General features: G+C 36.6%; 1 protein-coding gene across 2 annotated transcripts in view; it reads left to right on the top strand.

Annotated features, from left to right (window-relative positions):
* PIR121 (transcription activator) overlaps positions 1-27,636 on the top strand; it is a 341,166-nt gene that overhangs the window by 173,905 nt on the left and 139,625 nt on the right. For both annotated transcript variants that reach the window (XM_089823811.1, XM_089823814.1), the window contains one exon: positions 17,162-17,311. In XM_089823811.1, the coding sequence (XP_089679937.1) occupies positions 17,162-17,311 (150 nt within the window). The remainder of the gene's footprint in view (positions 1-17,161; positions 17,312-27,636) is intronic.

The following is a 27,636-nucleotide window of genomic DNA, read 5'->3' as shown; positions in this document are numbered from 1 at the left end:
TAGTTTTATGAAACTTATATACAATAAATTCAATGTTATTCTAATTGAAATAATAATGATGATAATGTTTTAAAATGTTTTTATACTGCGAGTTGGGTTACACCTGCCGGGTCAAAATGACCTGTGGCCTTGACCTGCAAAGTCATCAAATATCGTATATTTCTATAAGGTATTTTTATTAATATACCTTGGCTAGCCAAGTCATGACCGAGTTCGAGCTTGGTCACGAGTCAAATTGCCCTTGTTGAGTCAGAGCCGAGTCAGAGTCTCGTTACTTTGCAACATATAACCAACTTATGATTTGGATAACTGTCCCAAATGATTAAGTAATAAATTTTTGAACTAGCTAGAACCTTGGTATGAGTTTGGAGTAAAGGATAAATTTAGTTGGTTGACAATGATGTGTTTGAGGTAGACGTGGTTGTATATTATGGTAACTCACTCTTTGACATGAGTTTTGACTAGACATTTGATAATCTACTCTTCAAGTCGAATGAGGAAGTTCTTTTTGGCTACAGTGACGAGAATAGATTTGATTGGAGGATTTGGGACCTAGGTGCAATAACTAGTGACGAAGGTTTGGTCACAAGACTAGGATAGTGGATTAAATTCTAGAGATAGTACTGTTGCCCACATCCTCATCACTTACACCTAAGTTTGGATTTTAATTTACTAATGAGTTGAATGTCTTTTTTGGTTCAATCGATGTAGTTTGTGGTTGAGGATTGATGGTAGGTATAATTTGATGATGAGAGATGGATTTTCAGGTATTTCCATACTCATGATTCCTATGTATTAAATGCTATTTCAGATTGTTTATTGTCGAACTATCTCCGTTGTACCAGTAATATTGACCTCAGTCGTGGACTAGTTTGATTTTGTACACTTGAAGATTTTACTGTAGCTAGTTGTGGGATATTCTGTGGACACAACTCAATTATTTTTTACTTTTAGTTGGGAGGATTTGGATTATTGTGGTCACTTCATAACATTAGTATATGTGCTTTCACATGATGATGGGTTGATTGCAGTGAGTTGGGTTTGTTGGAATCATAGCTCCCAAACTTGGACTCGGCTTAGACTTCGCAAGACGACTCAACTCGTGACACTATAACATCATCAGAGAGAAGCTAACATACATAAACAAGGAATATAAATGATAAATCCATCACATACGTAAAATGTAAACTATAGTTGAAGTAAATAGAAAACATAGGATCTTATGACATTGATATATAGAATTATAAACGTATGTAAGTAGTAGGACTAAATAAAAAAAAAGTCTATCAACTCACATCAAATTTTCCATGCAACATGTATGTGTAACTGTAGAGTGTAAAGATGTAAATAGTAACACTGTAAACAAAAAACAAGTCTATCTCCTCAAGCTCTAGCTCAAGCCTCATCCTTATCCTCGACCTCGGCCTCAATCTCAGCCTCAGGCTCTGTGTATTCCTGTCTTCCTTCTACAAATGCGTTTAAGCTAGGTCCTAGAGGACTAAGTAGCCATAGCCGCCACATGTGAGGTGGACTCATGATCAACATCAATAGTGCGTATGTGTGCGCCAAAATGTTCTGTATCCTTGTCTGCCATAGCCACAACCTCAACTTCTATATCTGCTTTGTCAACCTCGTCAAGGTCAACGTTACTGAAGATTGGATTAGTAGCCTTAGTGAGCAACTCCAACTTTGGATCGATCTCCTCTAGAGTGATTGGAGAGGAGTTGGTGTCCAAAATCTTTCTAATCCTAAGACAAAGGTTGTAGTGAACAAAGACAAGATCATTCAACCTCTCCACAGACAACCTATTTCACCACTTTGAGTGGATGTGCTCGAACATGGACCAATTGTGTTGACATCTAAAAGTGCTACCTTCCTGACTCAAAATATAAATGACAATTGTTTGAAGATTTGGGGTTGAGGGGCCATACATTTGCCACCATCTATCTTAAATAAGGAAAAGAAAAAATTTAGTCTCATTTACAAGTACAACATTAAGGCTATATTACAAAATCAACAATTGAAATGCATAACTTATAAGCCATACACTTAAGAATAATTTTTACCTAGTTGGAATTTTGTTCGAGCATGCGTGCACATCTTGCTAGATAAAATCATCCCTTCTTGATTATTATATTTGTCTAGCTCAAGGGTTGTGGCTGAGGCTGTGTCATCACTATGCATTTTTTGCATCATTGTATATATATTGGTAAGAACGTCCTCATGTTTCTTGAAGTCAAGACGGAAACAAAATGCTAAATTAAGGTAATAACCTGCTGCATGGATGGGCCTATGATGATGGTTTTTCCATCTCCTATCAATGATCTCCCAAATGGGGCCGTACTTCTCTTCTCCTCCATACTTGGATCTAATGGCCTCCTTGGCCCTATCCATGCCCTTATATATGTAGCCCATAGAGGGCTTCTCCTTATCAACAACTCGTAGGTGAACTACGAGGGGCTCAATGACTTGCATATAATGTAAAAAAAAGTAGTCAAGTCACAAATTGAAAAAAAAAAGCAAAATTACAAAGTTGCAAAAGAAATTAAAATATGCATATAAATTAAGAGAAACATTGATTTTTTCAACAAGTAAATACTAAATGTTAAATTGCAATGAATTTACTTCAATTTTTTTTGAGAAGGTGTCCAAAAGCTAGCCTAAAAAAAAATGCAATTTGCCACATCTATCCGAGCAGTGGTCATAGTAAAGGAAGAGGAAGTCCACTACACCCCCAACAAACTTGTGCCTCAAATCTTCCCTTGATTTCAACAAGGACTTTAGTGTGAGAAAATTTGAGGCAAACCTCATAATACTAGGATGTGCAAACTCCTTTTGCCCCGTGTATTGCCTTATTATGCTAAGGATCAATGTATGATTGTAGACGAACTTGTAGATATTTGTGCCCTTTCAATGTAGGATTTGACCCATTTAGGCTAACCAATATCCTCCAACATGAGCTCAAGGCAATGGGCTACACATGGAGACTGAAATTTTTGGGGTGCCTCTCCATCAAAAGTTTACCTCCAACACTTTTAAATTAATTAAAAATTTACATATGTAAAGAAAACTTCAAATAAATTTATAGATGTCTCTCCATCAAATTTTCCAAACTTGAAAAGTTCACTTGCACCAACAAAACTTGCTACTCTCACTAATTGCGCCACATTTTCCTTGTCCACCTCTTCTATGACTTCCTGAATAACCTCACATAAGTATGTGGCGTTTTTAACATGTGAGGAAGCATCAATAGATTTTAGGAACATAGTGGATCCTACAAAATTTAAATAGAGCAAAATAAATAATGATCATGGATAGATCAACTAATTGAAATTTAAAATTAGTCAATAACAATGCATGTGGGGAAGTCAAATGATCAATCACCTTCACGGTAAACAAGAAAATTAAGGAGTGTTTTGTTCCTCCTATCCATGCAACCATTTGTCATATGATGGCAGAACCCTTTTGGGTCCATGACTGTTGGTGGTCATCTAGCTCAAGTTTCATATCCTCAACCATTTTGACTAAGAGGGGGCAAGTCAACTCAACATGAATAGGGGATTTAAACCCTACACCACAAATAGTTATGGCATCTATCATGCCTTGCGAATAAGGAGACCTGTCACAAATAGATTATGATTAGATGATAACTCATTATGGATCTATGATTATACAAAGTAGACTTCAACTTCAGAGTCTCAAATTGAAAGTATGAAATGAAAAAATTAACATTGAACTTAAAACAAACCAATAAAACATAATCACTTGGCTGCAATAATTGGAATGTTGCGAAAGTAATAAAATTTGCAAATTTGCTTTTTTGGTAGCATCATGAATCTCCTTGTTCCAATGCATGCTATCAAGTGAGGGTTGTGCACTAGGAGTAGTGCATGGCACAAAGTAATTATCCAATCTTGGCTTTCGCATACTAGGACAAAATGTAATAATACTACTATCAAGAGGATAAATAGTAGCACTAGGACAAAATATAATATTACCACTATCAGGAGCACAAGCGCAAGCACTAACACTAGGATAAAAGGGAGGTCTAGTAGATTCCTCTCCAACACCTGCGGATGTGAATGCAGAAGCATGGGAGCCAATAACACTTAACTCATCAAGTTGCCTCTTCCTAGTTAACTTTTCTTGTTTATGTGTCTCTAATTGGACATAACAAAATCGTTTTGCCTTAGCAATGTGTTTAGTGCACATAGTAATAGCATGCCTAGATATGCAAACAATATGATATTTGAATCTATTGATGCCACCATAATTTATATCTTTATACAAAAACACATTGTGTTTGATTATTTTTCCTTCTTTGAAAATCCTTGATATATTTTAAAGCCAGATCCTTTGGAGGCATTGTGAAAAATGAAAGTTAAGGCTGCTATAATACGAAAATTCAAAATTTTACGAAGTTACAAACTAATATTAGAAATCAACAAACACTACATATTTTTAGAAAATTGTAAATAGATGTTTGCAAATTTGTTCTCAAAACATTGTACGGTTTGCGACTTTGCATTTATTCTACTTCTCTTATGGAGTTTAATAAATAACATCAAGATTTACAAAGTAAAACTAAAAAAGTTTAATAAACAATGATTAAGAAACAATGAGGAATACATTAACATACAAAATAAAATTAACACAATCTAGAAAGTTTAACTCTTACCTTTTGCAAATGAGTTGAGAAATGTTGCTATTGACTCCTTAATACTTCCAATGCAAGTTGACGACATACCCAAATTGTTTTGTGATTTCCTTGATGCTCTTCTTCCTTGCTGGTTGCAAACGTATGGTTTTTCTTTTATCTTCCTCTCTAGCATTTTTTCTCTTTCCTCCCTATTAAGCACTTAGAAGGGCTTTTAGGGTTATAAAAAGAAAGAAATGTAAAAGAAATCATTAAAAAAAGGTTTACAATTTTTTTGCTTTTTGAAAGCTGATTCTCCATGCCTTGCTATCGAGTTATGGACAAGTTTGGCAAGTTTGCTAACTTGCGGAGTTAGGCAAGTCATAGACAAAACTTGGCGAGTCGAGTAGATGGGTTACCATTACTCGACAAGTCTAACTCAGCTCACCAGATTACCAAACTCATTTATCTTGCGGAAAGCTTGGGATATCTGGTTGGAATACTTGATTTTCCTACACTAGTACATGTAGGTGCGAATTGCTTGAGGGCAAGCAATCTCTGGGAAGGGAGGACTTTAGGGACATTAAAAGTCAATTAAATAATTAAGTTTTAATTTGTCAAATTGTATCAAACTTGACGAAAACTTAATAAAATCATTTAATAAAGTATTACAATGACTATATTGGTGAGCTTAGTGAAAAATTAATAAAGTCATTTTATTATTATTTTCCTAAATTCAAATTAAAAAAGTGGAATAATAAAGAAGCAGAAAGGAAGTGAAGAGGCATGGGGATGTTTTATTAAAGAATATTGAGAGGCTCATTTTGGATATGCTTCGTTTTTGATATTTTCTCCTAAAGAATTTGGGAGCTTTGGGCTTTTAATTCAAGAAATCTAAGGATGAAAATACTTGGGATTTCTCATTAATTGGATAAAAACCTAGTTCCAGTTTGGAGGTATCATTCATGTGTCGCACGTCGCATGTTGCATTTGCAAATTGTTTTCAAGACAAGTGTGAAAGGTTTATTTAGAAATAAGGATATACGTAAAGCATTTTATATGATTGAATGGATGGATACCTAAAGTGTTTTATATGTTTTCAGGCACCTTACCAAACCATGCACCATATCTTGACGCTGTGGGCTATTATTGAGGAAGCTCGACATTGCTTGGCGAAAGTCTAATGTTGCTTTGTAGACTTTCGTAAGTCTTTTGATTCCATCTTGCAGGTGGCCCTTTTTTAGAGACTTAGAGACATTGGGATTTTGAAGATTCTTTTGACAACTATAGTGAGGTTATATGAGAGTGTAGTGGACATATTCAGGACTCCCGAGGGCTTCTTAGTTCCTAATCAAAGCTTTGTTGGGTCGAAGCAAGGGTCATTTCTTCCCCCCACCTTGTTTGGCATATATATTGATGAGATCAAGGCTTTTCTCAGAGATACTTCACTGCCCAATGATGGTTGCGATTTGCATTAGGTCTTGATTGTTAAGTTCATGGATCTTCTACAAATGTATATTCAGATTTGATTGAGGCAGATATTACTAATGTTTACTGTAGGTCCAGTCCTCTATATTCAATCTTGGATGATTAATAATATCTCTGCTATGTAATTCTGAGGAAGTAAAATGCTTGGAAGATCAGATTGTTGTGTATGTGTGTCTTCCAAACTGCATTCACAACCTGTACATATATCCTATCTAGAGGGTATGTCCCTCAAGGGACATAACCCTTGGCATTAACAAACAACTTGTTATCCCTAAGCTGACAATCTTTAGTAAGTAAATTAGTTATGACTGACTAAGTTAACCAAGAACAAATAAGGTATTTGTCTAGAAATCGCCGACACCTTTAAAGACTATATTAAATTGAACGCCATTTATTAGGAATATATCTAGGTTTATCATCAGAAGAGCAAGTACGGTCTGTACGATCAGACCTGTAGGTTTATCTAGGTTATATTCTTAACACTTCCTCTTAACCTGATAATCCTACAGAGAGATATCATATCTAGCAACATCAATACAGATGTTTAAGCAAGAATTAATACTCTATATCTGTCTGTCTCTTCTTAGTATGTGATATCATAGAACACATGATACAAAGTCATATTACTAAATTTGTGATATGACAAATCACTGCTACTAGTGATAAGACACATGTTGTAACTCATAGAAACTGGTATTTCTATATCACAACGAGATCCTGAGTTTAAGATCTACCATAATACAGGATAACCTTGGAGAATTCTAAGATTCTTCCTTTATCCAATTTGTGACCCATGAACATACCAATGTCAATGTCATAACATGATCTAAAACTCATTTGAATCTTACAGTAAAATCTACTCTTTAGTACATTATCTAAGATATCGTCATCTCTCATAATGCCTTTTACACAAGTATTCATTATCTCAGAGATCATCACCTTTTTAAATAATGATTACACATGGTGGAGCCCATAATAGTCAATAGCCTGACAAAAATAAAATTATCATAAGAATACAAAATAATTCAATCATTCCTAGATCTTTCCTGAGATGATCACTCTCAGAGAGGTTTGGTAAGAATATTTGCTTTCTAATTTCCAGTACTTAAGGATGAAGTCTAGAGAATAATTAAATTCTCTCTTTATCCGAGTTGTGATTCATAGACATCGAAATGTCTCTTTCACAACACAATTTTGAATCTATTCAAGATTTGCCAGTAGTCCTCTACTAATTTAAAAACACCATAAGATCATTTGATATCACATCAAATTCGTGTTGGAAGATTCTTTTCTATTATTGCAAACTGATGCTGCAAGACTATTTGCTGAAAAATACTTCCACACCATGATGTTTATAAAAGTTGGCCCATCAGATGGTTGCGCACTTTAGATTTTCAAGACTCCTATTGGATATTAAATCTTCTGAGCTCCTTATTCAAGGTTGCCTTGATGAGATGTCAGACTCCCTTTGAATCCAAACTTCTTTCCTATAGGAACATTCTTCAGAAAACAAAATCAAGGCATTTACTCTTCTTATAAGAAATACAAATGAAAGATATTATAGACATAAGGTAGAAGACGAGCTCAAGTACAATAGATACTTATCTTTGCATCATAACCTTGATGAAAGCTTTTGTACTTTATGAGTATACACCATCTTGACATGGTACACTCAGTCTGAGTTTGTATAACCTAGATCCCAAGGAGTCAACTCGATCTTCTAAGTACTCTCTCTGACATATAACCTTCTTATAAGTTGATACTTATGATTTTTGCTACAAATTCTTTATTACTCGGGAATAAATAAAGCATGGTATACTCCCTCTGAGTCAAGATTCGTCATTGTAGATCATTTAGCTTCTCCTTTTGTCAAGAAGGCATACCATGCTAATGATCTTAGTGTCATAGCATGATGTCACTTTATTTCGTCCTTTCTAAGAGAACCAATACTAATAATCTGAATAGTCATATGGTTATATAGAATGCATCTTTTCTAAGTCCACAATCATTAACACTCCCTCTTGGACTTGAGGAAAGATCAGAAATGCCTTGAGTAGAATGTTTTGATATTGCATATGATGTCATGAGTATTGGCCTCCTAGAATATCAACGATATTCACCAAATACTCTTTGAGTAATGGCCTTCCAGAATGGTAGATAGTCACCAAATATTACAATGAATTTTGTGCTTGACTATAGTTTCCAGCAGCCTAATGTATCCTTCTTTAATATTCCCGACCTGACAAAGCCTTACCAAATGTATCTCCCATCTAGAGATCACAACCTTCATTTCTGGCCAATACCATAGAATTAAATATGCTAGAATCCGATTTAGCTAATTTCAAGACTCCCTCTTAGCTAGGGAGGATTCAAAATATTCACATAATCACTATGGCATTCTCAGAGGGTGATATTGAACATTATGGACTTTCTATGATACCATCTTGCATACTTGCAAAGGATGGATCTACCTAGCATTGCCCACAGAGAGGGAGATATGACTAAATGTATCAATGAAGCAGTCTACATATCTCTCATCTTCCCATTGCATTCCTCTTATGAAAAGTAATTGCTCCTTAGTAGAAGAATACTTAGATACATCTGGTACTCTAACTTTGGTGTCATTGTGACAGCTTTTCATAGAGATTAATAACAGTCCAAGAGAAATATCAATGCTTGAATCATTCATGATTCATTATCCAAATAATATAGCATGAATTAATAACAACATGAAGGATTGAAGAGCATTATTCAACCATAAAGAATACTTATCTCTTTGTACTTCTTGGTCCGTCCGTAGTCAACATATATAAGCATTCAGCAACATAGAAGTCAGACTAGATCACAAGCTCTAGTCCATAGTATATTCTGAAATCCTTTACTCGTATTGATCTTGAAGTAATTTCAAGTGCAGACCCATCTCAGTTCATTACGTTTCCATTAAAATGTGAAGTGTTGCTAGTCAGAGTACTGAGACTTCCAAGAATATCAAAGGTACCGCTCATTTGTGAATCCTGCTGCCTGTTGACACTCAAAACTTGCAAATTGCTGCTATTTTGAGATTGTTTGTGAATTTACAAATGTAACAATCAAAACATATGGGTCAAAGGGTTTCACGTTAGCTGCTTCGAGAGTCTCTAATATTTCATAAACCAAAGGAATCTTTCCATCCAAATGAATTCAAATACTCCAATAGCATGATTTCCCATTGAGCTATCAGAAGAGACAACTCTGAAATTCAACCATACTTTGACGACTCTTGTACTGGGCTCAAATTGCAGATTTTTGGTTTAGACCATAGTCATCTCCCTTAAAACGACCCAAGTCTGCTTCAACAAATATACGTTTCTCAGACAATGAAGATGAAGGTTTCCTACGATAAAAAGTTGTTTGCCTCTGAAAGCAATCCGATTCCATATATTAATCTTCATGTCTATAATTTATCGAGTTTTATCATTTCCGTATTTGGGGAAATATCCCCTTGGTTGTCATTTACATCCTCTAACTTTATATTTTAAATGATGAGTCAACACTTAGTATATACATTCCTTCACCTCACTTGTTCTTCCTTTCTTGTTGACTGAGATGTTCACTCGCTTTGTGTGAAAGAGCTTGCCTGCATGTAGGTAGGTGTCACACTAATATGTGTCGTATCTACCCACTCTGATTAGACTGGCTACAACTTAGAATTGTTATGTTGTTTTGTTTTCAGGTGATGCCTTTGCAAATAGAAGTTAGTGAATTAGATTGCCACAGATCTTGAAGTGAATGGATACACCTTTGTCTGCATAGTCCTGTGTATCTGTAGTTGACGGTGAAAACATTTCAACGTCCAAAGCACTAGTTGCTTTCAACATTTGTGCAGACCTTGCCGTAAGTTCTTCACCGAGCTCTAGTGTAGCCTTGCTGTGAATGCCAAAATGCTTCCAATCACTATTCTCATTGACTGGAAGTAAACTTAATTTTTGTTTTGATTCTTGTGCAAACTAATTTTTAGAGGTCTGCATCTATCAATATTTTCTCTATTATTGTTTGAAATGTAACTTCTCTTATATTTGCAACTTGGCTCTGATACCATGTTAAGTTCATGGATCTTCGACAAATGTATATTTAGATTTGATTGAGGTAGATATTACTAATGTTTACTGCAGGTCTAGTCCTCTATATTCGATCTTGGATGATTAGTAATATCTCTGCTATGTAATTCTGAGGAAGTAAAATGCTTGGAAGATCAGACTGTTGTGTACGTGTGTCTTCCAAACTGCATTCACAACTCGTACATATATCCTATCTAGAGGGTTTGTCCTTCAAGGGATATAACCCTTGGCATTAACAAACAATTTGTTATCCCTAAGCTGGCAATCTTTAGTAAATAAATTAGTTATGACTAACTAAGTTAACCAAGAACAAATAAGGTATTTGTCTAGAAATCGACGACACCTTTAGAGACAATATATATTAAATTGAATGCCATTCATTAGAAATATATGTATAGAAGAGCAGGTACAGTCTGTAGTATTAAACCTATAGGTTTATCTAGGTTATATTCTTAACATTGATCTCCATCCTCCTTTTTGGTAAGGATGTGATTCTTTTGGCCTTGTCCTCGTAGAGTATAGAGACTTCTTAATGGCCTTGATTCATTTTGGAACCAACTACAGCGGGTGGTGAATTTGGGCAAGACACGGATCATTGTCTTCAAGTACTTGAAGACCTCGCATCTGGATTTCTACTTTCAGGGTCAGGAGATTGAGATTGCCTCCTCATACACATACGTTGGGTTCAAGTTCTTTGGACCTTTGAACCTCGCTTCAACTCAAGACTTTCCATTCAACATAGGTTGAGCAAAGGGACGGGCTCCCTTTCCATTCTTGAGAGACAATGCTTTAGACACCATTTTTAGGAAACTTCGTCCAAGCTGTCCCTCTTGGACTCCGTAGTCATACCGACAATGCTCTATAGGTTTGTGTGTGGGAGACTTCTCTTCTTGACTCGGATTGGGCCTCTATTGAGCGTGTCTAGGCTTGGTTCCTCCGGTGCATTGTTAGATGTCATTGACTGACTCCTCACAACATTATTCTGGCATAGTTCAGGGCTCATCCCTTCAGGCTTGGCGCAATTGTCGACCTAATTTTGTTTCTTCACCGTGCCTGTGGCTTTGTGGATTCTGTGGATGATCGACTCAGATATTCTTACTTGGCCTATTGTTCCTCTATTGCGGTTGTAGACTTTGACCCCGCCTCTAGAGCTCGTTGCTGGTATGCGTAGGTTACTTTTCTATTGGGTTCGATTAGGATCAACATTAACAACCATGCTTCCTTTTTAGTTCATGTTGGACGCTTTCGCTCACCTCTTCCCTTCCTAATATGACTTGAATGAACATGTCAGACTTGATATCTATAGACAACACATCACCACGACCTGGTGCAACCCTAGTGGGGGGTTACGCTCGACAATAGCCTTTTATGCAGAGATTTTTTTGGATATTTGTGATGGGATTATTGTTTTCCCTGGCTGCCTGTCTCGGCATTGGTGCCACACCCTACACATCTCTCTGGGGTCCTTCAGAGATGGCTCCCACCGGCTTCGGATCCAAACTGATCACCATATTGATAGAGAGGACTGGGTCTGTCGTATGGGCACCTTGGTAGAGGTTGAGACAGACAGCTGCTTCATCTTTTGTTGCCCTACCTAGTACAAGATTAGAGGGAGATTTTATTGCTTTTTCAAAGAGTGCAGATCTCTGACAACTTTTTTTTGACTATACAAACCAGAGGTGCTTGGCACTTTACCTTCGTGAGACTATGAAGCTCCACGACCACGCCCTACAACTCGTATTCCCCTAGAGTAGACCTCCAATCAACTCATCGCCATCTTTTTCTTGCCCTTGTCTCTGCCGCGGGCGGTGAAGCGGCTATCCATTGCCTCTACCACTAGACATTCCAGATCTACAAGATCCCATAGCAGTTCTACTTGTTAGCAACACTTCTCCAATAGTTCTCAGCATCAAGGTTCTTGTTCGCCTTGGCACATATCCTTCGGTGCTGGATTTCTTTCAGCCTAGGAAGGATCCCTAGTCCTTGCCTTGGTGTTGGGTCCGTGTTTACCATACAGGGTAAACAAATACTTATTGCATTAATAGTTTAGAATGTAACACAAAACAAATACTTGTTGCCCTACCTACTACAAGATTAGAGGGAGATTTAATTGCTTTTTCAAAGAGTGCAGATCTCTGACAACTTTTTTTTGACTATACAAACCAGAGTTGCCTAGCACTTTACCTTCGTGAGACTATGAAGCTCCGCGACCACGCCCTACAACTCGTATTCCCCTAGAGATAGACCTCCAATCAACTCATCGCCATCTTTTTCTTGCCCTTGTCTCTGCCGCGGGCGGTGAAGCGGCTATCCAGTGCCTCTACCACTAGACATTCCAGATCTACAAGATCCCATAGCAGTTCTACTTGTTAGCGACACTTCTCCAATAGTTCTCAACATCAAGGTTCTTGTTCGCCTTGGCACATATCCTTCGGTGCTGGATTTCTTTCAGCCGAGGAAGGATCCCTAGTCCTTGCCTCCGTGTTGGGTCCGTGTTTACCATACAGGGTAAACAAATACTTATTGCATTAATAGTTTAGAATGTAACACAAAACAATACTTTATTCATATAAGTAGATATGCAACTCCAAGTACAACGATGATTCGTAAATCCATTTGGACGGTGTACATATACTTCCCGAAGGGGTGACTCAATCGTCACGTGACCTTTCAGATACTAAGTCAACCCGTTGGCTATAATATAGTTTTTACCGACATCCCCCCCAAAAGAAAAGTCATCTCTGGATGACAAAATAGAGACAACTTAAATTACTAAGTATATTGAGACTCAAAATTAAATAAGTAGAGGGTTGCATCCTTGGTACAACTGGTGTGATAGACGTCCTCTGTACTCGGAGCTCGTTCAGCTGTGCCAGCAACTCATGTACCTATTGTGTTCGAGCATCCAAATTCGTCCAAGCATCCAAATTCAGTTTGGCTTGCATCTGGAGTTCTAGTGCTCTCTTCATCACGTCGACTATCTTTTGGAGCTCCACTTTCTTTTATCCAACTCTTTCTTTGCATCCCTCAACTGAGATACAATTGCTGCCTACTCAACAATGAGTGTTGTGCGCTCCTTTTCCCAAACGACCTATTGAGTGGTCAAACTAGCTTGTACTTAGGCTAGTCTAGTAGCTGTCTCCTCTTGAGCCCTTATTGCTGCTACCTGATCTACCTCACTCTTGTGCAGAGCATAGTACACCTCGCGATACACCTGTACTATTCCTCGTGTGAGCTGCTCAATTCTACTCTCCACCAAAGGCTCCTGATTATTCCACTCCTGTCGCATCTCTGGGGTCTCTATGTTCAACCATCCTCTTGCCTCGAAACATATAGAGAAAGCCGTTGGACAACCAACTCACATAAATGCCAAGACCTGCTCTAATTCCCGTACCACAAACTCCAAGGTGCGTCTTTATGTCGAGACTACTACTCGTCTACCTCAAGTCAGTACATCTGCTAAGTATGTCTTGATATCCTCCTCCATAGCTGTCAAGGAGTCAGATGGCATGGTGTGCTCTATTGCCATTGCTGTCTCTACCGCTTCCAACATCCTCTCAGCTTTGTTCCCTATCCGAGGTGGGGTTGGTGGTGGCTCCACTACGACGGTAGGATGACTTTGCTGGTGCTGGAGGATTTGTCACCTCAGGTACTTCTTTCATGGATGAGATAGTGACAAGTGTTGGCACTACCGGTTTGATGCTGAATCTCCTACCCAAATACCCACTCAGCTCTTGCTCACGTAAGTCCTCAACTGCAGCATCCTCACTGATGGCCAATAATGCATTGTCTATCATCACCACTGCATTAGATCCCACGGGTGTCCTTGAACCCTCAGTTGCTTCCGCCTGTGTAGGTACCTCTATCACTCCCTCCTGTGTCTATACCTCATCATTGGGTATAACTGCGGTTGTATATGTCTCAACCCCTATCTCTAGTAGAACTAAGGCTGTAGCTGGCAAAGCCTCTCGGTCAACTGAAGGCTCGACAACCCTTGCAGGTAATAATGCTTGTTGGGCTGATGGCCGGGGTGTTGGTCATGCTGTTGGTCTGGCTGCTATGGTGACTGGGGTCATAACCACATGTTGCCTAAATTGTCCAAATCCTGAAATGTGAATGCCTGTTGGAACTAAGTGAGAGAGAGAAGTAGTTGCGAGGGACCTTGGAAACAATAGTGGTTGCATTGTGATAACCTCAACATCCTCATCATCTTCCTCGTCGTCCACCTCCTCCTTTGAGTCATCAGTATCTTCGGAGGATGTGTCCTGCCTCCCAATATCAGTGTTCCCATGCTCTGAGCTCTCCACCTCCATCCACAGCCTCTTCTGTCCGATGGCCTTCTGCCCTCCTGGAGTATCAAGGTGCTTCCATTGCACTATCGGAGTGTCTCCTTGTTCTATTGGACCTGTCTTGATCTCCAATCTATTAGTATGTATCATCTGTGCTGTGGCGTCGATAAATAGACTGATGGCGTAGTGTGGCATATAGAATGTTCTATATCTGACATTATAATATAGTTTTTACTGACAACAGTCTGTTGCTTCTTTTGTTTCTTTTTTGCTCTTTTCCAGACACCGTTTGGTGTTCCTGTTGCCTGTCGCTTCTTTGTTTGTATGCTTTCAGTCCCTTAGACCCTTTTTGTGGTCTCTTGTTGGACATTAATAAATTTGTTTTATGTTATCCATGCTTGAATGGATTGAAAAATAAGGCAATTGCATTCAAAATGTTTACTTCATAGATATCAAGTGGTGAGTTCATAATAATACTTGAATCTATTTATATGTTTTGTATGCCAGACTTAAAGTTATCAACATCAATATGGTCTTGGGTGATTAGTAGCTTAATGTGCAGTAAATGTTTATGAAGTTCTGATGCTTATTTTGTCTGCTGTATGGCATTTAAGAAATATGCTACATTTGTGATGCTTCGTAGTATTATGTCGCTGGCAGATCTTATTAATATTATCAGAGATTGACGTTGTGGGATCTTTCCAGCTAGAGCGGCCCATTATGGATGCATCGTATTAGATTTTTGAGCGTTGGGTTAATTTCCAACACGGGAGTTGCTATTTGGTTGTTTCTTCCATATCTCAATGCACATGATCTATTAAGAGCAGCAAGAGAGTCTCCAACATTTCTGGTTGGTCCAACAACCAGTTCATTTAGATATTGCTGTGATTAGTAATCATACTGTAGGAAAGTAAATGAAGTTCCTAAATCAGGGATATGAAATGGCCATGTAAATGAAGGCTGAGTATGCTGGTGAATGCTATTGGAAGAGATTGAGGATGACTGGTGAATGCTATTGGAAGAGACTGAGGATGACTAGGCCATTGAAGCATTGGAGACTCAAGTATCAAGCAGTTGCATGCAAGACATTGAAGGATTGCAAATAAATAACAATACTATAGCAGAGACAGGAATAGCAAACAGGAACAAACATCTCACTGAACAGAAGTTTAATGTCTTATAGTAGGCATGAATGAGTGATATGTGATACAACTATCAGAATGGCTCTAAGACTGGAAACTCAGACAGATGAGTCCTGAGTATGCCAACCTTTAAATACAAATTGTTGCTGCAGATTCTGTATTGAAGGCCCTCAAATTTAGCAGCTGGAGTTTCGTCAGGTGTAATAAGTGTATGGAATCTTGAAAATAGAAGGTTGCAGTCAAGCGGTTGGATGTGAGTATCTGGTGTGCTACATTCAGCATTCTTCTTATTCAGTTTCCCTTTCTCTGTGGCAGATTATCCTTACATCTGTTGTCCTGAACCTTCAAATAACAGAGTTGGTTAGTCAGAATCTTATAGATTACTTTTAAATATTTCAGATTGCTGTGCATTTCAGATTGAGTTTGGTTGAAATTAAGAATGTTGCAACATCACTGTTCATTTCAGACCGAGTACTATTACAATTACGGTTAGTAGTGGGAGTCTAAGTTTCAAATCAGTTTGTAACTCCTCTGTTATTGTGTGAGTAAGAACGGTCTATTCTGAAACTTGGCAAGAAAAACACTTGCAGATACAATCTGCAAGCTAATATCAAACGGAAAAGTTATGCATACAATCAAAGTGTTTGATGTAATGTTTGAATACCAAAAGTGACGAAGAGAGAATAATTTACAGTAAACATGGGGTGCTACTACAAGTAATTTGCCTAAAGTATGAATTCATTGGATCCTCCCATTCTAGAGCTGTCCTTGGGTAACATTATCTGATCCTTCCACTTGTGACTATTGGTTGGTAATTGTACAAACATTCTGCTGCTATAGATACTCTTATTGGTAGTAGCTTAACAATTTGTAGTTTATTGTCCCATTCTTCAACTTTATTTGTTTGTTTATATTTATAAGCTTTATATATTTTATATATTTTTATAATGTTCATCTTATTACAACATTATATCCCTAAGACTCTTTTCTGGTAGGATTCAATGAAAGATGATACATTTTTTCTTAATTTAGGAATGGATTTCCTTGAGAAAATCTTTAGGCATTTGTAACTGGCTTATTTTATAAAGAATAAACTTTAGTTCAGCAACTCAAATTGTTCTAATGGCGGCAAAGGCATTTTTTTTGGAAATATTACTGCAAGGATATATTTAGTTGAAACTTTAAAGAAGGAACAATATCTCATTTCATTTTCTCTGGGTATGTGTGTGTTCTTGAACTCTTCCTTTTGCAAGTGGTCTCTTTTGGTCCTTACAAGGTGTTTACATGGCATGGCTTTGTTTCCTTCTTACAAATGATAGAAAAGACAAGGTTTTCGTGGTGATGCCCAAAATTTGCACTGTAATTATTCTCACATTTGGAATTTGAAATGTGGCTATAATGCATGAATTGTTGAAAAGTTTATTTGATATTTGACTATTCATTCAGGTTTAGTTGACCATGGTGTGATTTGGAGTTGATTTGCTGATATTGCTTACTTTTTCCTATCAGATTTTTGCAGAGATGCAAAATGATTTTTTGGTGAATTTCATCTTCTGCAATACCACCCAACGTTATATTCGATCATCTAAAGTATGCCAAAGGCCAATACAGCGGCCACCTGTACCTCATTCAAAATCTAGTTTTTACTGTGGATCATCTGTAAGTATAAGCTTTTGTTCGTTGCGGTCCAGTATAAAGGTGGCTAGATTTCAATGTCATTGTTTCCAATTCAATAAAATTTGCACTGTATTCACATAGGAAGTCTAAATGTCTTGCTATGAATTATTTTGTTGATTTCACCAGCCTTAAATATAACATGTTCAAATTGTCACAATGGTTAGAAGTTAATTGCACATCTTACTTACTGATAAATAAAATAAAGGCATATTGCAATATTTGTTCAGGTAGTTGCACCAAACAAGACATAATGTTAGAAAATAGATGAAATATGACGTTAATGTAAATTTAATGTAAAAGTTGTTCCAATGCTACCTCTATGGCTTGTGAGTATTGACATTTTCTAGAACTGATCTGTACCATACTGACATATTTTAAGATCAAATTATTCTATATAGTCATATCACAAAGATATTATTGCTTTTCTTTAGTCTAATATTTATCATTGGACTTAGTGTTAAGTGGAGGGATGCTATCTTTGATGAATTTACAATTTATGCTGATTTGGTTCTCTTTGCTTTAAGATATATTTAGTTTAGTGCATTTCTAGAAATGTTGGCCCACACTATTATATTGATAATTTGGTTTTTGATCTTAAGTTGTATTTTCATTGTTTGCTTAGGATTGAAGATAGATTTAAGATTGATCTCAAGTGAAAATATTAAGTGTAAATTTCATATAATTTACATGTTGTACTTGTCACATAATATTGATCATTGAAATCAACACTTTCATTATTCAACTGAATTATCTAAATCATATAACCTTCAAAAAGTCAAACCTGCAGCTTGTTTTAATTTCAATGTTTTCTCTTCTTTTGACCACAATCTATTGTTTATGTATTGTCTTTCTCATTTTTATTTTTTCACCATTTTCAGATTTTTTGTTTAACATTTTCTGTCATTGGAAAAGTCCATTACCGTTAGATGAATGAGAGTAAGAATCCAAAAAATAGGTACTGACTAAACTTTGTTTTATTGGTTCTCTCAAAATCCCCTAGTATCAATGTCTGTTTGGTTTCTAGGTTCAAGGTTGTTTCTCAGGATTTGCTTGGGTGCTTGGGTTGTGCCTTGGGAAAACTCCAACTAAACTTGGATGAGCCATAGGACACTAGTAGTCGATGGCCACAAAAATATTATTAAAACACTTCTTCATATTCTTTTAATCAAAATATTCTTCCAAAAACCACAAATTTTCCCTAAACCGAGGGCATGCCATTTGTTCTCATTCACTTCACAAACACAAAAAAAGATCAAAACACTTTTTATTTATTTTCTGCCTCCAGGTTTTCATTGTTTGGTGTCAAGGTTGTTTCATTTTCTTCAAAGATGAGGGCTATAAGATATTTAAATATACATTAATTCAATTGAAATAGTTGCATAATGAAGGTTTATCTGTTGAACATGAGTGAGTCATATACATATTTTTTTAAATTTTGAACATTTTTCTGTGATGAATTTTAATATTTTTTAATGTATTTTTGAAGTTGAGATATTTTACAACTTTTTGTGCATAAGGGTTGTGATAAGATATTTGAAATGTTTTATGACAATAAGGGGTTGTGATGTCAGTTTTATCTTTATAGTTGTAGGGTTATAAATTTCTCTTATCACCCATGCCTTACTTGAGACTCCTTTTATGGTACTTCTTTTTTGCTACCATATGGTCTGTTAAAGGGTTTTGGGCTTTGGTTTACATTTCCACAGAAAATTTGTGCTTTTGCCTCTTATGACAATGGAGCTTATGCAAATTGACTTTTATTTAGTTTCTGCAAATTCTATAAGCTGACTTTTATTTAGTTTCTGCAAATTCTATGTGATTAATCTGAGATAAAACCTTCTCCTATGCTTGCTGAAGATGATCTTCCTTGTTACAGACTTGAGATAAGAAATGTCAATAATATATTTACTATTCTGAAATCTTTTATATCTGCAAGTGTTTGAATAGGGCTTCTCGCTTAAAGGAGCAGACTTTATGTTCTTTGTGTGTCCTTTAACTACAACCCCACCCTATATAAATATGCAACCAAATTGCATGTCTCTACAAGAAACATGTCCCTATCTAGGTCGGCCCTGATTAGTTTCCTTGAAATTGGCACCCAAAGGACAAGACCTTTAGTTAATGTTTAGCCTGACTAATTTGACAAAGATTAGACTTATCAAATTTATCCAAGGGAGATGCCAATTTCAACTAAGACAAGACAAATATTTATATAGCCTATCATTAGAAGGTCATTGAATTCATATTCAGATTTGTACGATCTGTACCATCAGACCAACATGATTAGAAGTTACAGAATTAACAGAGTGAAGACCAAGGTTGAAAAGGAAACATTAGAGCCAATTGATCAAGAGCAAGGTCATTCAAGGAAGGGTTGAAGTCAAGTAATCGCCAGCAATAATGAAGAAAGGATCAGACATTCAAGGTTTGAGAACCAAATCTCCTAAAGTCTGATTCTGATTGTTACAGGGACAGCAACCTAAAGTCCGAAAATACCCTCCCAAGTTTCGGTGATCATAGAAAATCCAAAGTATCAGGTGCTTCAAGGAGTTTGAATAGTGTTTAGGGTTCAAGACCAGATCCCCAATTAGATGTTGTTGCAGATGTAATAAAAAACAATTATCAGCAGACCAAATGACTGGCAACCACATTGCTTCAGGCATAGGGTCTGCAAGTGTCTTTCAGCTAGGGTGGTGATCCTGGAGATAGGGAAAAGAGAGTCCAGAAAACATCAAAAACTGTAGTACATGATCTAGATTGTTCGAATATAAAGGTTTGAGGCTGCAAAGAAGAGTCTCAGACTTAAGTTTGAGGACACCCTCTCTTAAATCCAACCTAGGACGAAGCAAACACACTGATTTTTTTAATCCAAAATCAGACTGTTTAAGTGAGAAGTTATCCAGCTGATCATGACTCAGATTTGTCTTTGGAAGCCATATCTTGTTTTGTGGTGGGAAGCATGATTTTCACTTTCAGATTTTCAAAATGTCCTTCCTAAGCCATGTTTTTGTGAGTTTATAATCTGATTACTTAGTTGGAGGACAAGTCAGACCAAGTTTGCTAACTTTTGTCTTCAGACTTTTGACTTTTGGACCATGCCCTTGGACCTTTTTCAAACTTCATGGTTTATAGACTTTGGTGTTCTAATTTTCCAAGTCTAGGACAATGGGGAATTTAGATTTCACCTTCCAATTTGAGTATCTTCAGATTTTCAGGCTTATGTCTTCAAATTTTAAACTTAATTTTGCATCTTTAATACTCTGATTTCTTAATCAGAAAGTCTCAAATCATTATTGAAATCAGGGATACAGAAGTCTGAAGTTTGTTTTCTCAATCAGATTTGTTTGAAAAATATGTAATGTCCCCATTTTTGCCAGCATCAGAGTTAGAGAGATTAGCCTATTATTGTGATCCTTGTAGGCTAATTATTGTAAATAGAGAGTCTCTTGAGGTAGTGGCTTGGCTTGGGAGGGTCTTGTCTTCTCCACAATTCAATAAGCTACAGGTTGGTATTCGTTTGGCTCAGATTGGACTTTATTTGAGCTTAGATTTGTGTACTTATTATTTGTGGCAAGTCAGGTGTTGATTGAGATGGACCCTTTCTATTTTTCGAAAGTGCATTTGGTCACATGGAGAAATAATAGGTGCGACTCTTATTTCAGACGACATATTTAAATGATGAGTATTTGGGAGTTATAATATTTTTAGTGGCCAAATTATTAAATGGCTTATTATAAAGTTATAATTTAACTTTATAACTTCCCTTAAGTTGAGGGTCGAGTCATCATTGGAGGGTGCCATTTATTTAATTAATTATATGCGTAAGCCGAGTATTAAATGTTACTAAAAGAGTTGCGTAGGAAAGTTTCAAGAGCTGAGTTCTTTTGGGAAACTTTCGTAGTTTCTGAAGTTGAGTTCTTTTGAGAAACTTTTGTAAACAAGGGATTATAAATATGAGCTTATTTCATTGGAAAAAGCACGCTTGAATATATATTTGCTTTTCTTGTCTTTGTGACACTTCTAACGTTTTGATTTTGTGCCCTTGCTGGAGTATAGGGTTTCTGAAATTCCCAAAATTGCATTTGCAATTGTTCTGCAATTTCACTGTTGAGATATAGCTAAGTTTGCCTTACTTCTCTAACTATTTTATCACTGTAGCTGAGAAGTTTGAATTGGTGCTTCCTCTTTCTGTAGCAACTGTGGCTGAGGAGCAACTTTTCTGGTGATCCTGTAGGCCAGCAAATTGAATACCCTAGCTGTTGTAATTCTGGACTATTATTATGGAAGAACGAGCTGCTTATGAAAAGATTGTGAATCAGAAATTTGGCGTCAATGCCTCTTGCTCGTGAGTGCCTCCATCTGTGACTGCACTTGCAGCACAAAATTTTCCTCCGAGGCTGTGTTTGGCATCATACCTGGACTGCTGTAGCTGCTATGTTTTGGGCAGAGATTTGTTTTAAAGGAAGCTGGGCATCCTTGGGTTCCACGTGACTGTAATGTTCAGGTTCTTCATACCTTTTAATTACTATGTTGCAAAAGTATTGGTTTGAATTAATAAAATTTTGCTATCAGAATTGGCTATTGATGAGAATTGTAAATCCAGTCTTTCAATATATGAGGAAAATCACCATGACATTATCAAAATTCTGATTTTCAGTCGTAAGCAATAAACACTAAAAATTCTTTTGTTTGCTCAAGAAATCCGGTAAACTTATCATTAGGGGTTTTACTTGGGGTTGAGGAGATTCCCTTCTAAATTATATTACTCAGTGTATGGTTTGAGGCTTTCCTACAAGTGTTTTGGGAAATGCCAAGCTAATGTTTATAAGGTAAATTGATATTTGTTAATAACTAGTTAAGGGTTATTATAGACTATAAGCATGATATAGGATAATAGCTGATGGAAAGGTGAAGAGGGCTAGTTCAAGGAGATCAAGGTCAAAGGTGGATAACACTTCAGGATGACAAGAAAGTTTGGAGAAAGAAAAGAAAATTTGAAGATCAAGCTTGAAGGAATCATCTCTAGACCAAGCCTTCATCAAGTAGGGACATGGGGACAAGTTAGGATTTAAAGACAAGATTGAATCCATGGATGAGTTTGGACGCAAGAAAAAGAGGAATTTGAAGACCATGAAGAAGGCAAGTTCCATCAAAGAATTGTTTGATACTAGGAATGTGAAGAAAGCATGTGGAGTGATAGACAAAGAAGAAATAGTTATGGAAAGATTGTCATGAGATTAAGATAACAGGGAATCCCAAACTATAAAGGAGAGTTAGCTCAAGGTATTAAGTTTAAAGGAAGCCTAGGCACTTTAAGAGGATCAAGATCAAGATATCAAGATAAGAGCAATTTCGAGAATGTTCGAAGGAGAAGATTTCCAAAGAGGAGACGATGAGAAATAGAATTGAAGCAAGTATTGCTAAAAATAGAGGTGGCATCCACTCATCCTCATCATATAAAATTATTTAAGTGTACAGGGGGAAATTGGCATCTTTGAATTTTCTCATTGGCCCATAAGGTGGCACCTTATTATCATTGGATGTACTTTTAATACCTTTAGCAACACTAATTAAGGTTTTCTATGGGTAAATTGGGGCCATTGGTTTCAAAATGGCATCCTCTCATCCTCATCATATTAAATTATTTCAAGTGTACAGGTGGAAATAACCTTCTAGAAGATGATTAGAGTGGATGACTTGGCATCTTTGTATTTTCTTATTGGCCCATAAGGTGGTGTCTTATTATCATCGGGCGTACTTTTAATACTTGTAGCAACCCTAATTAAGGTTTTCTATGTGTAAATTGGGGCCATTGGTTTCAAAATGATCCTAGCCATTCACCATATTTGGGGCTCCTATCTAAACCCAACTCTCATTTGTAAAGGGAGTTTGTGGAGAATTAGCACTAAGAAAGTGCCATAATTGGAATAAATTATTGAAGTGTGGTGATTTAGTGAAAACTGTAAAGTGTTGTGTGGTTCTTTTATCTCTCAAATTAGTTTAGAATTTTCTTCGAGTATTGTTGATGTGCATTTATGACCTGCCAATAGTAGAACAGAATATTGAGATATCCTCTCTTCATTAAAATCCTTGTGTATGTTAACATTGCAAAAGCTCTGTCATGTCCCTTTTGCTAGCTAGTGAGTTATGATGTGCCATTAACCTGTTTTGCCTTGGTCCCATGAGAAAACTAGGTTTTCTATATGATCAGAGCAATTTTTGGCCTAGGTGATTTTACTTGCAAGCTAACTGGGGTTGTTTTAGTGGGGTTTCGAGACACTATTTTTAGCAACACGGTCAACATTCTTGGCATTTCAGGGTTGGACTTGGAGCGCCTTATCGAGACCTTTCCAACGAGCTATTACACATACATATCCGAGTCCATTTGATTAGAGATTTTAATGCCTGAAGATTTAACTGATTTATTAAGGTGACTTAATAACTTAAGCTCATATTCGTTAGTTCTATGGCTATCTAGTTTCTTGTTTGAGGTTGTTGGTTCTCTTATCCCTTAAAGCTTTTATTTTGTGGTTTGCATTAGTTCTTTCTTCTTTCAATGCTTCCTCTTCATATTGCTTGGTGTTTTTTGGTTTCTTTGCTCCTTTGTTTTTTGGTACAATTGGTTGTGGCTCCATTCGAAAGCCTTTTGAATTCACTTCTTGTGAATTTCTTCGTGCTTGTCATTTTGACTTGATGTTACTTTATGATCTTGTTGGCTCTTTGTTGTACGGGTTCAGGCCCTATCCCGCTTTATCTAACTAGAACTTAAGTGCATATTGTTAATGTCACTTTATTATATATGGGCACTTTATTTCCTTAACTAGGGGAAAGGTATTATTTTAAAAAGGAGATAGAGAAACATGAATGGAATGCGAAGAGTCACCTCTCTGTTCTTAAAAGGGAGGAAGGAGCTCATTTCCAACATACTTGGGCTTGTGATTTGTGTTGTGAAGTTTTCACACCATCGCCCCAAAACTTTGGGGACCCCCTTTTTTCTATCACCTTGGCAATAAATAATTTTTGAAGTTGTCCGAAAAATTTCTGATTTTAGAAAATTTTACATCTTGGACACCTTCAGGCCAGGAGGGAGGAGGTTTAGGTTTGTTCTTTTATACTTGGTTTTAAGCTTGTTTTTCCGGAACAAGTAATTTTATCCTTAGGCTAAACAAATTTCAAAGCACTATACTTGGCAGGATAAAATTACAAAATTTTGGGGACTTGGATGATTTTATTTTGAAAATTGGATATAATTGTATAATCTTTAGCATTTTCAAAATAATTTTTTAGATTTATTTGTTTCAAAAAAATTTAAATTTTTGGTGAAAATTGATTTTGTAATGGTGAAATTGAATTGAAATCGGTTTTAGATGCAATGAAAAAATGATTTATTTCTGTTTAAAAAGAAAAAAAAAAAAAAAAAAAAAGCATGGAAAAATCAATTTTGGATTAAATTGCAAAAATTGACATTAAATGGATTAAATTTGCCTTGAAGATTTTAAAGTTTTTAAAGAAATTAGTAATTTAAAATTGAAAAAATCAATTTTGGTTTGTAAAATCCGATTTTTAATGATATATTAATTACTAAATCGTCATTAAATGAAAACGTTTAGCATCTCCAAGGCTTTATTAATTTTATTTTTGCAATTTTGGTACAACTGGCAATTTAATAATGCAAATCTTATTGTGGCAAAATTATTTTATGGCTTATCATTTAATTGGGACCAGATTGTGCACTAATTAATGTTTTTTGATTTTTTTTCCTCTTCTAGGTGCAAATTGGCTAGCTAGGGAAGGCAAGTGAATTGGGTATAAGAAGGCTCTCCTTCCCCTTGTCTCCTCATTCTTCCATCTTCCTCTTCCATGCTTGGAGTAACTCTTCCTCCTTGGACGATTTTTGGCCAAGGCCAGATTTGCATATCGGAGTAGCTCTTCTTCCTTTGCGATTTTTTACAAGGCAGTTCTTGGCGATTTTTATAAGGCAGATCTGATTTTCCTTGCCCTAGATGATTCTTGATTGATGTCTGATTTTCATAGAGAGCTGGGAATTTTGTGTAACCAAATTTTGCGGAGCTGCGATTTTTGTGGAGCCAAATTTTGTGGAGTTGCGATTTTTGTTGAGCCGAAATTTGTAGAAGACAAGATTCTGATTTTCTAGAGGGGCTGTGATTAAGATTGGATAACTTTGTTGGTGAAGAAAACAAGTGATAAAGTCTGATTTTTTTGGCACATGCATGGGCAATTTCAAGTGGACAAAATTCTGATTTCTTCAGCTAGGGCATCAATATTTGCAAGGGGCTTGAAATTGTTAGGTCTGATCTGAACTTTAAAAAAGACCCGACCATTGTTAAAGGTAAGTTCAATTCATTTAGAGTTGAAAGTGGTCCTTAAGCAGATTTCGCTCTTTTGTTCTTGTCTAGTTTTGTTTCCCTTTGTTCTTCTTGCATTCATCATCCACCACTTCATCATCCCATCCTAGGTTGAAGATTGACAAGGGTAGAATCTATGATAGGACATTTGAAGGGGCAAAAATAAGCTAGACCACCCTAGGAATGAAGTTGGGAGATATAAGTGTAGTCCATCCTAAGGTAACGAAGGGGCAAAAATAAGTGGTAGTCCCACCCTAGGTTGAAGATTGAAGATTGATAAGTGTAGTGATAGGATTTGGTGAGGCAGAAATAAGTATAGAATCCATCAATAGAAAGAAGGTTGGAGATTGATAAGGGTAGTCCATATCACTTAGAATGAAGGGGCAGAAATAAGTGTTTAGGATGGTAGATGTTAGTGCAAGCAAGAACCCTAAGGGAACAAACATTGACAAAGACAAAGAGGATATGATGCCCAAAACAACTTTCTTATCGAAAATGAGGCGAATAACTGATACCAATGTCGGTAAAGTAAACATGATACAGGTAAAGGACAGACTAAAAGAAGGACAATCCCCCATGGCAGAGAAGTTTTACAAAAGTAGGATTGGGTACAAGAAGGCAGGAAGGGAGTCGTCAGATCATCAAGGCTCACTATGGTAGATTTCAAATCAGAATACGACGACCTCATTGTGCTTTTCAGCCGGATCATGGGCCCAACTCAAGGTATGCAATTCGAAAACTTTGTGTACTTTTGTATTGTTGAAATTGCAAATGGAAAGGGCAAATTGATTGGGCTAGTATTATAAGTGAAAATCTAGAATTAAAACTTAGGGCAGTGCAAAACTAGAAGCAATTCCACATGAGGTCCTAGCCCTTCTATTTGATTGCAAGCTGAAAAGGTTGAAGTATGAGCTTTGGTGAAGAATGAAATCGGGTGAAGGGCAAATTTGATTGAAGATTGAGACTCAGGGAGCTCCACAATATCAAGAAAGAGTGGATTAGTAGAAGAGATTTGAAAATATTCGAGGCTAACCAAGGCTTGGCTATTCGTGCAAGCTAGCTTGGTTGGATTCGAATGGGAAGGTTGGAAGACCAAGAAGGTTAAGGAAGGCAAGGATAATGGGGAAGGTTAAGCTCGATTTCAAGGTAGTGGCCCAAGAGCAAGGCTCTCAAGTTGCAAAGAAGTTCACATCCAGTTTGATTTCACCATTCGAACTTGCTTGTACTTGAAGATGCCAATTCTGATATATTGAGAAGTTACTACACAATAAAGAGAACTTGATAATCTCAACGTAGTAGTCCTCTGACAACCCTTTTCAACAAATTAACATCTGCAAATTGCATATATATATCTCCAATGCCAAAGCTGGGTGATTGATAAATCCCAAAATGGTGATCGATTTCCCTTTTAAACCCTAACGTAGCTTCTAAATACCACACTTGGGCACCAAGGAAGGCTGTGGCTGGTGTTATTCAGGTACAAAAACCACTAGAATGTAATATTTCGGCCCTTTAAGCTACATTCCTAATAGTGGTATCAGTTTAACTATTCCTTCTAATAACCTTCATGAATTTGAAACTATCATTCACCAAATTTGATAATTTGTAGCACGATGGTGACTGCAAGTCGAAGCCATTCCTTAGTCGTACAATTTATTGGGTATCTCACTAATTCAAGGTGCTGAAGTTGTGAGAGTTTACAATTCTCTAAGCTCAAATCTGAAACCCTTGTTTCGAATTCTTCTTCACAAAAAAACAAACACGCAAAGTCATAATGAGTTTTTTCTTGCATTGAATGCATTTATAACTTCAATATCAATCAACGAGTAGCTTGTTGAATAGTATTTTTGTGAATTAAAACTAAAACTTAGGCTTTTTAACATATTTGTTATTGCTGTCGTGATTTGAAATATAACAATTTATTATATTTCCCTTCATTTG

The sequence above is a fragment of the Cupressus sempervirens genome, chromosome 1, assembly GCF_028749045.1.
Source record: "Cupressus sempervirens isolate cs-2001-9-10 chromosome 1, ASM2874904v1, whole genome shotgun sequence".
Lineage (NCBI taxonomy): Eukaryota > Viridiplantae > Streptophyta > Pinopsida > Cupressales > Cupressaceae > Cupressus > Cupressus sempervirens.
The sequence above is the reverse complement of the archived record's forward strand: the minus strand, read 5'-3'. Positions and strand labels throughout refer to the sequence as shown.